We start from the raw sequence: 15,865 nt of genomic DNA on the forward strand, positions 1-15,865 counted from the left end.
ATTTCTCCATCTGCTTTCATATTCAAATGTTGCTGTATTTAGGCAGCAGACTCCAGGCAGGAAATAGCAGTAGACATTCCGCACTACGTGACCATTCCCTTGTCTCTCCACCTTTAAATCAGTTACAAGCTGAATAAATCAAGCTTGTCAGATCACAAGGGAAGCATGGACTAGATGGAGGAACTGAGATGACTGCAGACATCCCTCTGCCTCCTTTTTATATATAGTTATTCTAGCAGGAATGAAATCTAAGATGAAAGAGGAGCCTGTGAGGCTGAGCCTCATTGATGGTAGATTTCATGACTAGTAAAAGGCAGTGAAAGATGGAATGTAGTTCTGGAGAGAGGGGAGAGAAGCTTTTGGGAAGGAGGACTGAGCGTTCACTCCAGACAGGTGCAGAAGTGTCATAGTTTTTTGCCCTTAGGACTTTGAGTGCTGGGATGACTTCCTGGGAGATGCCAGAGGCTTAGCGTTTTCAGAAGTGAGACTATGTATTTCAAGCTAAATATAGGTTTGCAAAATAAGTGTAGGCTCACCTCTTGAATATATTCCATCCTCCTTTTATTCAAAAATATGTCCTAGGAAGTAGGCTCATGTAGTATGATGTGATTCTTTTTTATAGAACCGCCTGTTTTTAGCAAGGTGCCAAGCCCTGTGGACACACTTAAAGGCTCAGATGTTATCCTCCAGTGTGAGATAGCAGGGACTCCACCCTTTGAGGTGGCTTGGTTCAAGGACCGGAGGCAGGTCAGAAGCAGCAAGAAGTTCAAGGTGACAGCAAAGCACTCTGTTGCCAGTCTTCATATTCTCTCTCTGGAATCTCAAGATACTGGAGAATATCAATGCAAAGCTATGAATGAGGTGGGAAGCGACACTTGCACTTGCCCAGTGAAATTCAAAGGTTTGTATGGAGGATTGTCAGCATCACCACCCTCTTTCCTGTATCTTATGTATGTCCCTCTTCCAAGCAAGCAAGCATGATTAACCCTCCTCTGCATCCTTGTTTTTGCCATCAGAACCACCACGCTTCGCTAAGAAGCTGAGTGACACTGCAATATTCATAGGGGAGCCAACAGCTCTGCAGGCAGTGGTAGAAGGATCTCCACCAATTTCTGTAGTCTGGCTCAAGGACAAGGGCGAAGTTATTAGAGAGAGTGAAAATGTCCAGATGTGGTTCATGGACAACATTGCAACTCTTGAGATTGCCAGTGCAGAGGGAGCTGATGTTGGGAAGTACATCTGCCAGGTCAAAAATGATGCTGGCATGCGGGAATGCTCTGCCTTTTTACAAGTCCTAGGTGGGTATAGCCTGCTTCACAGGCACTATATCTTACGTTTGGTGCAATTGCCTCTACCAGTGTTTGTTTTCTGCTTTTGTCCTGTGCTCACTGGTTTGTGAATAGGCTTCCTGGTGACACACTGACCCCTCCCTTGCTATTTCAGAGCCAGCAGTCATTTTAGAGAAGACTGAACCGATCACAGTAATGGCTGGCAATCCTTTTACCTTGGAGTGTAAAGTAGGAGGAACGCCTCAACTTATCACCAAATGGTACAAAGATGGCAAAGAACTGAGGAGTGACCGCAAATACCAAATTACCTTTTTCAACAATATATCTACTTTGAAAGTCTTTTCTGCAGACAGGGGAGACAGGGGCTTATATACTTTTGAAGTGCACAATGAGGTGGGAGACAGCAGCTGCACTTCTTCAGTTGATGTTACAGGTCAGCTCTATGTCTTTGCTGTTCATGATTGTCTTTAAAGGAAGCTTTTTTAATTATTATTTTTAGGTTTTGCCTGAATAAAACACAGCAATATTTTCCCATTCTTCTGCCCTGTTCTACATAGATCGTCTTGTTCTTCCTTCATTCTCAAGAAAACTAAAGGAAACAAAGGGGGTGCTGGGATCCTCAGTGCTTCTGGAGTGCAAAGTGTCAGGCACACCCCCCATGTCTGTGACCTGGTTTCAGGATGGGAATGAGATTGTTAGTGGAGAAAAGTACGAAATCTCATTCTTGGATAATGTTTGTGCTTTGAAGCTGAATGCCCTGGATGTCACAGATACAGGGCCATATACCTGTGTGGCAACCAATGTGGCTGGATCTGATGAATGCAGCGCCTTCTTGACTGTACAAGGTCAGTGGAAGGATATTGCAGCCCCTTCAACAAAGTTCTTCTTCCCTTTTCTGTTCCTGTCCTCTGGTTTTCCACTTTTTCCTCTTCTTGATTGGATTTGTTTGGTTTTGTTTTTTTCTCAGTCTTTCTTTTTTTTTTTTCTTGACTCAAATTTGCTTCAGTTTTCCTATTTTAGAGACTCTTCTATTAACATCTTTCTTCCTCTTCACATCTTTGCACAATCTTTAGAACCACCTTCTTTTGTGAAGACACCTGATCCCCAGGAAGTTTTGCCTGGGTCAAGTGTGACATTCACCAGTTACATCAAAGGCACTACTCCCTTCAAAGTGACCTGGTTCCGAGGCATCAGGGAGCTGATGCCGGACAGCAACTGTTCCATCTCTCTGGATGAGTCTGTGTCACAGCTGCAGCTGTACAACGTGGAGCCAGAACAAAGTGGTGACTATGCCTGCGTAGTCACAAATGATGCTGGCAGTGCCTCATGCACAACTCAGCTCTTTGTCAAAGGTGTGTTTTTATGTGTATGTGTACAAGGTATCACTCTTCTGCCTGCAACACTGACACATCTGCCCCTCTAACTACTGATATGTGCCTCCCCGCAGAGCCTGCAGTCTTTGTGAAGAAATTAAGTGATTTCAGCGTGGAGCAGGGGAAGTCCATTGTGCTGGAAAGCATCTATACAGGCACCCCTCCCATCTCTGTCACCTGGAAAAGAAATGGTGTGCCCATTGCTCAGTCTCCACACTGTAGTGTAACAGCTACTGAAAAATCTGGCATTCTTGAAATCTTCAATAGTACCAAGAGTGATGAAGGCGAATACACCTGTGAGGTGGCAAATGAGGCAGGTGGCGATGTTTGCCACAGCCATATATCCATCTTAGGTATATATCACCCCTGGTCCCCCTAAGGCACTCCATTGATGCTCTGCATCTGCTCACCATATTCTCTCCTCCCCTAGAACCACCCTATTTTGTCACACATCTGGACCGTGTAGAGGTGAAGATTGGCGAGCCCTTAATCTTAAAATGCCAGATTGGTGGTGCACCAGAAATCAAGGTGTCCTGGTACAAGGATGATACCAAGCTCAGATCTACACAGGCTTACAAAATGCACTTCAAGAATAATGTAGCAACGTTGGCATTCTCCACCGTAGAGGATACAGATATTGGAGAGTATATCTGCAAAGCAGAAAACAGCGTTGGCTTTGCCACCACCACGGCTTTGCTTATTGTCAAAGGTGATGAGCCAAGGGCCACTCTTTTCTGGGCTAGTTTGTAGGAACATTTTGTTGTCTTTTTAATTTCAGAGTTAGTTAATTCTAGACTGACAGGATGCCTTCCTGCTTATAGTGGTGATTATTATTGTTTTGCAGAACGTCAACTTGCCCCTACATTTACCAGAAAACTGAAAGATATTCAGGAGGTGGTTGGTGCCCCAGTGACATTTGATTGCCGTATAAATGGCTCAGAGCCTATCCAAGTGTCTTGGTACAAGGATGGGGGTCTCTTGAGTGACAGTGACAACATGCAATCAACCTTCTTGAACAATGTTGCGACTCTCCAGATCTTGCAAACTAGTATGGATCACTGTGGCAAATACACTTGCTCAGCCCAAAATGCTCTGGGAACTGCATCTTCCAGTGCCAAACTTCTCCTCACAGGTTTGTCGCTCACACTGTAGCACAGCTCTTTTTTATGTCTTTGCTCTTTTATTTCTTCAACCTTTTTTTTCCCTACTCTACCCATTGTATGGTAGCCAGGGATTATGGGTATGGAATGGTGAAGCATGTGGTGAGGAGGGCTTGGTGGTGAACTCTGCCATGCGTTCCTCTTTTCAGAACACCTACGGCCTCCTTTCTTTGACATCAAACCAGTATCTATCGATGTGGCACAAGGGGAAAGTGCAACTTTTAAGTGCCACTTGACTGGCTCTGCTCCCATGAGGATTACTTGGACCAGAGACAACAGGGAGATTCGCCCTGGTGGCAACTACAAGATGACACTGGTGGAAAATACAGCCAGCTTGACAGTCCTAAAAGTTGGGAAAGGGGATGCTGGACTCTACACATGTACTGCTAGCAACAGTGTTGGAAAGGATGCATGCGCAGCCCAGCTGGCAGTGCAAGGTATTGCTGTGATCTTTAGTGTTCTTTAGGCTTTTCTTTGCAAGACAGATGCCTGGAAAACAAAGCCTTGAATATGTGTGAAACTAACAATCTCTACAGGAGGCTACACTGAGATGTCTTATTTCATTTAAATATTATTGTATTACTTTAAAACTTATCTTTCTTCTGCTCTGGTGTCGTGTATGATTTGTCTTATCAAAGGGATTCTTCCATGGAAATGTGAACTTTGATTTACTATCTCATTACATCTTTATAAGTGTCTCTGTCAGTCAGCAAAATCTGTCCTTAAAGTCTTTCTTCAGCAGTGATGTTCATTAAGTTGCCTAGATGAGGGAATGGTAGCTGAAAGTCAGTTCACTTGCAAGCTTAAACTTATTTTTACCAGATATGTAAATAGTTTTACTGTTTCACAGACTGAAAATGTTGAAAACTGCTGTTCTACATAGCAAAATCAGAGGATTTGGGGATAAGTGTCCATTCTGCTAACACTTCAATTCTCCACATACCGTGTACATTGAAGCGTCCTTGCTAGAAGTGACGCTTGGATATTAGCATCATTTCCTTAGTGTAGGTGGGAACCTTGGACTTAGAGCTGTTCTGGATATCGCATTCTTAGTGACTTTATAAAAGAATGAGTGTAAAATACACTTGGTATGAGTGTAAAAAAAACTTGGTATGAATTTGAGGGGAGAGAAACGTGTCAAGAAGAGACTTTTACTCTCTAAGACAGTTAACACAAGAAGTTGAACTACCACTAGTGAGATTTTGTAGTAATTGCTTGTGAAATTATCTATGTCTGTATGTATGTATCTACCTACCATACTCTAGCCATAAGGATTTTTCTTGGTGGAAGTGGGAAGAATGTGGCAGACCAAATCACCTGTGGATATTCAGTAGTAAGCAGGGATGCTATTATTATATAGCTTGACTTGGAAAATGTGTGGAGAGATTGTAGCAAGAAATCTAACCTTTTAAAGAGATTTAAATGTTGTTTCCACCAAAATCATAAATCTGTTTATTATTAATGATAACGTTGCTAACACTTGATTGAAATTACCTTTCCTAACATCATCCTAATGACTGTTTTTATTTCCTTACTCTTCAACTCTTTATTCATAAAACCCTGGTGCTTTGGTGGGTTTGTTTTTTTTTCCCCATGATTATAATTTTCTTTTTTTTGATCATGAACTTACCCTGGCACTCACTTATTCTTTTAGAATTTGTACAGATTCCTCAGGGCTGTAAACTTAATGACCACCATTCATCAACCAGAATTTTATAGAGCTTGGAAGGGCAACAACTTGTCTGCATTGTTTTGCATGTATTTAATTTTATCAGAGGCTCTCGCTTCTATAACACACAGCCTTCTCTTTGTAGAATTAAAATCTCTTGTTCAATTGACCTCAAAGTATTTTATTAACTTTTGCACTTTAACATGTGATGTTACCAATCTTTAGTTTATCAGTTGCTTTAGGTTCTAGAATCTGCTTTACATTCTAAGTATAACATAACTTGCATTAGTGACCATTAGCATGCAGATAGACAATCAACTCTCCATCAAAGTTAAATCTGATAGTAAATTACTAATGTTCCAAGTGTCCTTCTGTTAGAAAGCCGTCACTTCTATTTGTAGAAACTCCAAGGAAGTGTTGTTATTAGCAACACAGGATGTTCTGCAAATATCACACAGGTTGAAGTAACCCACAATAAAGTAGATGTTCTTCCTACGCTTTACAGGCAGATGCACAAAAACGCCCTTCATCCTGTTCTGCAGAGACATTTCTTTGTTGTGCCCACATTACCACCTCTCAGCTTTGCTGGTTATATCTTCAATTTATAAGTATTCAGCCTTGTGATTGTGAATCACCCATATGATACTTTTTGATGCAAAGTGTCAAACCTCCTCTCCTTTCTCTCTTTAGGGAACAAAACATGAACATTCAATTTACATTTTAGTCACAGGACATTTAACATCAATTTTGAACCTCTTTCATTTACTACTTAAACTTCTTGACTTTTATTCTTGATATGCACCTTTTCCCCTTCTCTTCTTTTTTTTTTTTTTTTTTTGTCTTTGAAGTAAATGTCTGAAAGGGCATAATGCAGATATATTCTTTAACTATATCAACCACTAATGACCTATTAAGATGTAAAGCAGTTGCTATAATGCTCAGCAGCAATGCTCTTAATGATATTTCTTGTCTGAATGGTTTGGATTCTTGGATATTACAGCAGGCATTTTGATTACTGATGTATTGCAAGATGGTATTAAAGAAAAACAGACATCAGTAGATCTGAATATGTAGAAGTAGAGAGGGATGCTAAAATCAGGAGGAATTAACCGAAATGCAGACAAAGAACTTGTTTGCTTCTTAATCTAAAGTTTGTGCCAGCTTGAAATAATCTTTAAAAAAAACCACATTGTAACAAAATCAGAATCTTTTCATAAGTCCCCAAACTTTACATTTTCTGTTACATATTTCCCTGCTTATCCAAAGACTCAACACAGTTTAAAACATCATCTTCACTTTTTGGCTTTCCAGAACCACCAAGGTTTATTAAGAAACTAGACTCCTCGAGACTTGTGAAACAGCATGATTCCACTAAGTATGAGTGCAAAATAGGTGGATCTCCAGAAATCAAAGTCACCTGGTACAAAGGTGAAACTCAGATCCATCCCAGTGAAAAATACAGCATGTCCTTTGTGGATTCAGTGGCAGTCATTGAAATGCACAACCTCAGTGTTGAAGACAGCAGTGATTACACTTGTGAAGCTCAGAATCCGGCGGGTAGTGCAAGCACCACTACCTCACTGAAAGTGAAAGGTCAGAATCCCAGTTCATTCCTTATCTTTCTGTCTGTATGAGCTGTTAAATACCACTTTCTTTAGAGTGGTCTGTCTGAAAAGATGGTGAATCTCTTCCCTGTTGGAGATCTTTCTCATTTATGGGTTTTCTTTGCTCTTCAGCATCACTTGAATAATCCTCTTCAATGTCCTTTACTCAAACTTTAACCCCTCCTCCTCCCCTTTTTTTTCCAGCACCCCCTGTTTTTACCAAGAAGCCCCATCCTGTCCAAACTTTGAAAGGCTCTGATGTTCACTTGGAATGCGAGCTTCAGGGCACTCCTCCCTTCCAGATTTCATGGTATAAGGACAAACGAGAAATTCGGAGCAGCAAGAAGTATAAGGTTATGTCTGAGAACTACCTAGCTAGTATTCACATTCTCAGTGTGGATACTGCAGATGTTGGTGAATATCACTGTAAGGCTGTAAATGATGTGGGAAGTGACTCCTGTACTGGCTCTGTAACACTACGAGGTTTGTATAAAGATTGGAATCTTCTTGACATATCACTGTTCTTGTCATTCTCCTCCTACATTTCCACTCCTGGCATGGTTTTTTACTGTCAAATATCTTCTCTTAAATAGCACCACCAACCTTCGTGAAGAAGTTGAGCGATCTCACTGTCATAGCTGGGGAGTCAATTGAACTGCAGGCTGCAGTAGAAGGATCACAGCCTATTTCTGTTCAGTGGTTAAAAGACAAAGGGGAAATCATTAGAGAAAGTGATAATCTTCGGATCTCCTATTCAGAAAACATTGCAACTGTGTGGATTGGAAATGCAGAACCGGCCAATGCTGGGAAATACATCTGTCAGATAAAAAATGATGCTGGAGTTCAGGAATGCTTTGCCACGCTGACAGTGCTAGGTTGGTAGCATGGGATAAAAGACTCCAAAACCCAGTGTGTTTTACAACGTTTAAACTTTCAACTTTTGTGATACTAATAACTATCACATTTTTTGGTTTTAAAATTTTTGTGACTTGCATCTCATTGCAGAACCTGCAGTCATTGTAGAGAAGCCAGGCCCAGTCAAAGTTACAGCTGGAGACTCTTGCACTCTGGAATGCACAGTAGACGGCACACCAGAGCTTACTGCTAGGTGGTTTAAGGATGGGAATGAATTGTCCACTGACCATAAATATAAAATCAGTTTCTTCAACAAAGTATCTGGTCTTAAGATCCTCAACACAGGACTAGAGGACAGTGGAGAATATACTTTTGAGGTGAAAAACAGTGTTGGTAAAAGCAGCTGCACAGCTTCAGTGCATGTTTCAGGTTAGTTGACTACTCTTTTTGAGTCAAATCTGATCATATAGTTCTTATTTTTCATAGCCTGAGAGTCTCATTGCTTGTATAATTTTAGGAGCATTTGGCATGTCACTTTCAGAGGCATTAAAAATAGATGCTTGCCTAACCTCTGAGTGGCAGGAGTTGTTGAATGGGCTTAACTTGTTCAGCTTAATTTACCTGTCTTCTCGGACAGCTGGTGTAATATTGTTGTTTATGTAAAAGGACTGCAAAAATAGAATGCATCCCTCAAGAATTGTGAATGAAAGCTCCAGCATGTCCGTAACTATCAACAATCAACCTTCCAGTGACTCAGATGTGTAGGAGCAGAAGATGTATCAGAAGAACGTTAACTTCTTTTACTATGCACAGGGAACTTTGTTCATTTTAAGCTGACAATTTTTATTACTTTTTCTTTCAACAACTGTAGATCGTATTATTCCTCCTTCTTTCACAAGAAAACTAAAAGAAACATATGGTCAACTGGGTTCTTCTGCTGTACTGGAGTGCAAAGTTTACGGGTCACCACCTATTCAGGTTTCCTGGTTTCATGATGGAGAGGAGATTACCAGTGGAGACAAGTATCAGGCTACTCTTACAGACAATACCTGTTCTCTGAAAGTGAATAACATTCAGGAATCTGATATGGGAACTTATCTGTGCACAGCTACCAATGTAGCTGGGGCCGATGAATGCAGCGCCTTTTTGAGTGTTAGAGGTCAGTATCCTTACGTAGCCAGAGACAGAGGGCACAAATCAATTTTCAAAAAGATCTCAGTCTCTCCTTTGTTGCTTATTTCTGATTACTACTCTCTCTTCATCAGAAGCTCAGATGTACTTTTTCTTTGTTTTATTTGCATGCCTAGAACCACCATCTTTTGTGAAGAAACCCGAACCTCTGAATGTTTTCTCTGGGGAAAACATAACCTTTACCAGTATCATAAAAGGCTCATCTCCATTGGAAGTTAAATGGTTTAGAGGTAGTGTTGAGCTGGTACCAGGAGACAGATGCAGTATCACCTTGCAGGATTCAATTGCGGAGCTAGAGCTGTTTGATGTGCATCCAATGCAGAGTGGAGACTACACCTGCCAAGTCTCTAACGAGGCAGGGAAAGTTTCTTGCACAACACATCTTTTTGTCAAAGGTTTGTCCAGACTACTTCTCTTATGCTTCTTATTCTTCTAAAAATGATCATCTATCTTTATTTAATTTGCTTTCTTCCTGTTGTTCATTATAGAACCAGCCAAATTTGTGAAGAAGCTGAATGATTTAAGCATAGAGAAAGGGAAAAATTTAATCTTGGAATGCACATACACGGGCACTCCACCAATTTCAGTGACATGGAAGAAAAATGGAGTACAAATAACGCAGTCTGAAAAGTGCAGCATCACCACTACAGAAACGTCTGCCATACTGGAAATTCTTAGTAGCAAACTAGAAGATCAGGGGAAATATTCTTGTCATATTGCAAATGATTCTGGGCAAGATAATTGCCATGGCACAATCACAATATTAGGTGTGTCTCGCCACCATCTTCTTATCAAATGTTATTTGAACTGCTAATGGTCATTGCGCAGTATCTTTTTATACTAATGGTTTGTGTTTATTCTTCAGAACCACCTTACTTCGTTAAACTCATGGAGCCAGTGCAGGTGACTGTTGGGGATTCTGCATCCTTACAGTGCCAGGTTGCTGGAACACCGGAAATGATTGTATCATGGTACAAAAGTGATACAAAGCTGAGAGGAACTGCTACTATGAAAATGCACTTTAGGAACCAAGTTGCCACTCTGGTTTTCAGCCAAGTAGACAGTAGTGACAGTGGGCAGTACATCTGCAAAGTAGAAAATGCTGTTGGGGAAGCTGTTTCATCATCTTTACTGACAGTTCAAGGTGAATACTTAATTTTTAAAAATAGGAAAATGGATTTTGTTTTTAAGTATATTTTGCTATTTCATAAAAGAAATGTATGAGCTGGCATAGGAAGTAACAACCATAAAGTCACAGATAAAGTGCAAAGAGTAAATTTATTTTAATTACCATGTAAATTCTGGAGGACATCTGAAGATGGCTACAACTTCCTGAAGGGAGGCTATAGCCAGGTGGAGGTTGGTCTCTTCTCCCAAGCAATCAGCAACAGAACAAGGGGACACAATCTCAAGTTGTACCAAGGGAGGTACAAGTTGGATGTTAGGATGAAGTTCTTCACGGAGAGAGTGATTTGCCGTTGGAATGGGCTGCCCAGGGAGGTGGTGGAATCGCCATCCCTGGAGGTGATCAAGAAAGGACTGGGCACTTAAGTGCCATGGTCTAGTTGATTGGACAGGGCTGGGTGATAGGTTGGACTGGATGATCTTGGGGGTCTCTTCCAACTTGATTGAATCTATGGCACCCAGGCAGAGGCACACAAGCAGAAGCACAGGCACTGCAGAACTTTTTCCTTGCTAGACAGCAAAGAGTTTTTTGACCTACTGCTTTCACCTGTGTATCAGGGTTTTTTTTTTGCAGACATGATTTCCCACTGTTCTTTGATCTTTCTCACATGAGTGCAAAAATGTTAAGCGTTGTTTGGTTAGGTGCCTTTGAGTCTGTCGTGGGCCTATATTACCTAAGTAGATGTCATACTTGTCAAGCACAGAAAACTAACCCAGAGTTGTTAGGATGTACACATTTTTGATGGCTCAGCCGCAAGTTGTCTGAACATGTTTGTAGTCCTCCCTGCCAGTCTTTCCCACAACAAAGACCACCTTCTCCTTGTTTCTTTATGTGTAAGATATCCTATCTTACTCTTTTCTACTAATAAAGGCCTACCCACTAATGAAAATGCACCTCTTACTGACCACAGCTCTTTGTATGGATACAAGCTTCTTCATCTTCCTTCCCCATTAAGGGTATTGCTCTGATTGTCTCCACTCTTAGCAGCTCTGAGGGTTAAGCACTGAGTGTAACTGGGTGTAACTGGCTCACTGTGTGCTGGCAAAATGGTTATGCGTTCTTCTACAACTGTCTGTGTAGTGCTCTTTTCACATTGGATTCCAAATAAAAGAGATGTTGAATGATATTTTTACTCAGAAGTCACAATAAAAATCTGGCAGACTCTACAGTGTATTAGGCAGTGATTCGTGACCACAGCAATAGGTGTATGTCTTCTGAACAATCCCTGTTTTCTTGCAGAACGTAAACTTCCTCCTTCTTTTACACGAAAAGTAAGAGATGTTCATGAAACTGTTGGCTTACCAGTTACATTTGATTGTGGCATTGCTGGTTCAGAACCTCTTGAAGTATCTTGGTTTAAAGATGGTGTACGCATAAAAGAGGACTACAATGTCCACACATCCTTCATAGAAAATGTAGCGACTCTCCAGATTTTGAAGACAGATAGGAGCCTGATTGGGCAATATACCTGCACAGCTACCAATGCGATTGGGACTGCTTCATCTAGTGGCAGGCTTGTCCTTACAGGTTGGTGGGATGTGAAATATTTAATGGAAATATCTTAAATCTTACTTTTGCTTTCTTTTGCTTTATATATGGACTCAGTGCTATACGAATAATCTTTATTTAACAGAGATTTAAAGCAAATTGAGATTTTAAAGTAACACTTTTTTGTTTCTTTCATTCTTCAGAAGGGAAGACTCCTCCATTCTTTGACACCCCAATCACACATGTGGATGGTATTATTGGAGAAAGTGCTGAATTTGAGTGTCACATTTCTGGAACACAGCCTATTAAAGTCACTTGGGCAAAAGATAACCAAGAGATTAGAACAGGAAGAAACTATCAGATCAGTTTTGTAGACAACACAGCCCACTTGACCATCCTGAAAGTTGACAGGGAAGACTCTGGAAAGTATACATGCTATGCTAGCAATGAAGTTGGAAAGGACTCTTGCACAGCCCAACTGACAGTTAAAGGTACTGAATAGAAAACATTGTGTGTACATTTACTTCCTTCAGTTATAAAGGAAGTTAGCCTTATTGCTTTAAGTTAAAGAAAAACCTTTCAGCTATAGCTTGGCAGTACCTATCTAGAGATACCCACGGGTCTCTTAAGGGAATTAGGAAGAGTCATGAACAGTGATGGGAAGAGAAAATAAGGAATATTTTCTTTGGCCTAGGTTTTTTGTAGGCTTTGGCCTATTTCTTTCTTAAGAACTCAACTACAACAAATTAAAAAAGAAATCATTGCATGAAAATCAATTATGACAATAAAATCAAGATACCTTCTGTTTATCTTGGCATACAATTATATTAAAGAACTTATTCCTCTTTAATTGAGGGGGAATATAATTTCTCCAGTGTTCAGATTTTTCATTTCAAGTTTGAGTCGTGGCACTTGGTGCCATGGTCTAGCCTTGGGCACTGTGGTAAAGGGTTGGACTTGATGATCTGTGAGGTCTCTTCCAACCTTGGTGATACTGTGTGTGTGTGTGTGTGTGAATTTGAATAATATGGACATTCTTTCTTTTTTTTTTTCCAACAGAACGAAAAAATCCACCTACTTTTACTAAGAAATTGTCTGAAGCAGTAGAAGAAACAGAAGGAAATGAACTTAAACTTGAGGGCCGTGTTTCTGGCTCACAGCCTTTGACTGTTGCTTGGTATAAAAACAACCAAGAAGTTCATTCAAGCCCTCATTGTGAGATATCTTTCAAAAACAATACCTTACTTTTGCACATAAAGAGTGCAGAGCAATCAGATGCTGGTTTATATACCTGTAAAGTGTCCAATGAAGCAGGAAGCGTCTTATGTACATCTTCTGTTGTTATCAGAGGTTAGTTGAAGTCTTAGTTTCTTTGCTTCTTATTTTTCTCTATTGTATGCTAGCTGCACATACACAGCTTCTGTCTCATAAGCTAGTTCTACTTACCAGCAGTAATCTGCAGTGAAATGGAAAAAGTAAAACTGAGTTAAGCAATAAAACCAAGAAACTCTTTTAATTTTATGGGTAAAATAAAACATTCTTCGGGGGGGACCTTCTTTTTCAGTATTTGCTATGATGCTACATGAACAATGAAATCTTTATGTTGAATTTCTGTTGAATTTTTGGCAATTCTCTTTTTGTGGAATAACAATTTCTCTGTGTAATTACATCTAAACTAGAGCAGCTTTGGCAATGTGTTGTGGCAGTGTAATAATCTTGCAGGAGGTTGCATGATTATTTCTTTTAAATGCTTATATAGTTTTGTAGCCTAGTAGCAGTGCTTTTATTCTTATTTTTATTACATATTAATGTCCATACTTCATGGAGAAAGCTATTTCTTCCATGTTTGCATGGAGAACATGTTTTTTAGATACTTATTCCATTTTCTAGAACAATGATTTATATTCTCAGACTTCTGCTTATTCTCTTTCATTCTTTGCCATTGTTTTCTTACGAATTGTATGTATCTCTTTTTCTCTTACATTCTTACTCATACTTTCCATTCTTAAGTATTCACGCAAGCATTTTCCTATTCCAGAACCCCAAAAGCCTCCATTTTTTGACCAGCCTCTTCATCCAGCAGCAGCAGAGGAAGGTGATATTGTACAGCTCAGCTGCCACGTCCAGGGATCACAGCCAATACGGATTCAGTGGCTGAAGGCAGGGAGAGAAATAAGAGCTTCAGACAGATGCAGCTTCAGCTTTACTAATGGAGTAGCTCTTCTGGAACTTACTGCAGTCACCAAATCAGACGCTGGAGAATATATATGCAAAGCTTCAAATGCAGCTGGCACTGATACTTCCAAATCAAAAGTGATAGTAAAAGGTATAATAACATGGAGAAAATCAAGGCATATGATTGAAATTTAGACCAAAACTCCATCCTGCTTTGTTTAGTCTGGAACACAAATATTAATAATCTAACAGTAAACAGTATCTTTTAGTTCATAACAAAATTGTGCAATTTGGGAATACAGCACATATAACACTAATTTATATATAAATAGTGGCATAAGCAGTGGGAGATGAGTGTCAACCCAATAGTACATTTTTATCAAAAAGACTGCATTTAAGAAAAATGCAATCAAAGTGAAATTAGTTGGACATGCATATTTTATGGAAAGGATGGGAACAGTACTGCTTATTAAAGGAAAATACAAAAGCAATATCATCCACAGTGTGGCCTTAGAGGCTAATTACTTCAGTACTTGTTACAGAAGGGTAATTAGTTAATGTGAGATTATATTTTTCCAAAATTAATATTGTTTATGAATTTTGATATTCAGAACCCCTGAACACTAATTTTGATAATAATAATTTATTTGCATGGTCATGGAAACACTATACAGAGGAATAACTAGATCAAGAAATAACTAGCAAAAATATATAAACATTAATTGAACTCATTTGGAAGAGAAGGTTCCCATGGTCAACATACCACTTGTGGTTAATTATACAGCTTGCCCACTAGATGGACTCAGGAAACTATTTTCTGCTTATGGCAGAAGGCAATGGTGAATTACAAGAGGCTTTAAGTAATTATCTCCTGACTTGTGGGGCTACCTATAGCTTCAGACAGTACCCAGATGCTTTCAGGGAATTCTGTTACTGTGTTGTCAGCTGCTGAGGCTTCTGATTCTTCACAGGATGCTGGGGAAAGGAGGCATTGGTCCTGGCTCTCTGGATGATCTGTGTATCTCCAGGATTTCCCATCTTGGCAGGAGACTTTCAGGTGTAGGCAGGATGTCTTGTGATATGCAGTCTTAAACACAAATGTCACACTAGCTATGCAGGTCAATTGCATGAAGGCATTTAGAGCCCATTCCTGGTAAACTCGAGGCAATGGAGTTTCCAGGCAGTTCGGGATGCAATAAGGCAGTAAGGCAATATACTGTCAGAAGCAGAGAGCAATAGCAGCAGGCAACAGCAGGCATGAATACAATGTTTGAGCGCATTTGTGTTACCTGCTCATCTCTTTTTATAATCGATACAGACTGAGGCTAGCTGGCCTTTGGACACAGAACAGGCAATCAGAATAGCAGTTAGCCAATCTTGACCATATTGAGTGAAGTCATAGGCTTGCCTTACCCAAATTTGGGAAAAGCATAGACCTTGCACAAGGCATACACGAGCTAAGTGTGTGCACCTTGTTTACCACAAGAGCAAAACAAGTCTGGGCAAGCCAGAGTTCTTAGCCTCAATGGCTCCAGGTTCTTTGTCCTCTTTCCCACAGTTGCTTCTCCCCGTAGCAGAAGGAGGGAGAGCAGAAAAACATGTCTGGGCAAGCCAGGACATGTATAAACCTATTTTGACATTTTGAAGCATACCACAAAGTTACAACTTCAATGCATTTTGACCTTCTGAAATGAAAGTAAACATTGTCTAAGCATGAATCCTTTCATGTAGGTCTTGCCTTAGTATTGCATAAAAGACATAAGTGCTATGTAGAAATAGTATTCCTTTCACTACACGGGAAGCCACAAGGCTAAGAACTCCACAGAAGAAAAACAAATTGATAACAAACATATTAATTATTTTTAAAAAAAGAAT

General features: G+C 40.1%; 1 protein-coding gene across 1 annotated transcript in view; it reads left to right on the forward strand.

Moving 5' to 3' along the window:
• TTN (titin) overlaps positions 1-15,865 on the forward strand; it is a 251,282-nt gene that overhangs the window by 68,405 nt on the left and 167,012 nt on the right. Inside the window, 21 exon segments of the mRNA XM_064166084.1 lie at positions 623-901; positions 1,017-1,298; positions 1,444-1,722; positions 1,847-2,134; positions 2,363-2,641; positions 2,737-3,015; positions 3,093-3,371; positions 3,507-3,794; positions 3,972-4,259; positions 6,803-7,084; positions 7,300-7,578; positions 7,689-7,970; positions 8,101-8,379; positions 8,822-9,109; positions 9,258-9,536; positions 9,630-9,908; positions 10,007-10,285; positions 11,567-11,854; positions 12,019-12,306; positions 12,875-13,165; positions 13,854-14,141. Of these exon segments, the coding sequence (XP_064022154.1) occupies positions 623-901; positions 1,017-1,298; positions 1,444-1,722; positions 1,847-2,134; positions 2,363-2,641; positions 2,737-3,015; positions 3,093-3,371; positions 3,507-3,794; positions 3,972-4,259; positions 6,803-7,084; positions 7,300-7,578; positions 7,689-7,970; positions 8,101-8,379; positions 8,822-9,109; positions 9,258-9,536; positions 9,630-9,908; positions 10,007-10,285; positions 11,567-11,854; positions 12,019-12,306; positions 12,875-13,165; positions 13,854-14,141 (5,943 nt within the window).

This window comes from Pogoniulus pusillus, chromosome 2 (assembly GCF_015220805.1).
Source record: "Pogoniulus pusillus isolate bPogPus1 chromosome 2, bPogPus1.pri, whole genome shotgun sequence".
Taxonomy (NCBI): Eukaryota; Metazoa; Chordata; class Aves; order Piciformes; family Lybiidae; genus Pogoniulus; species Pogoniulus pusillus.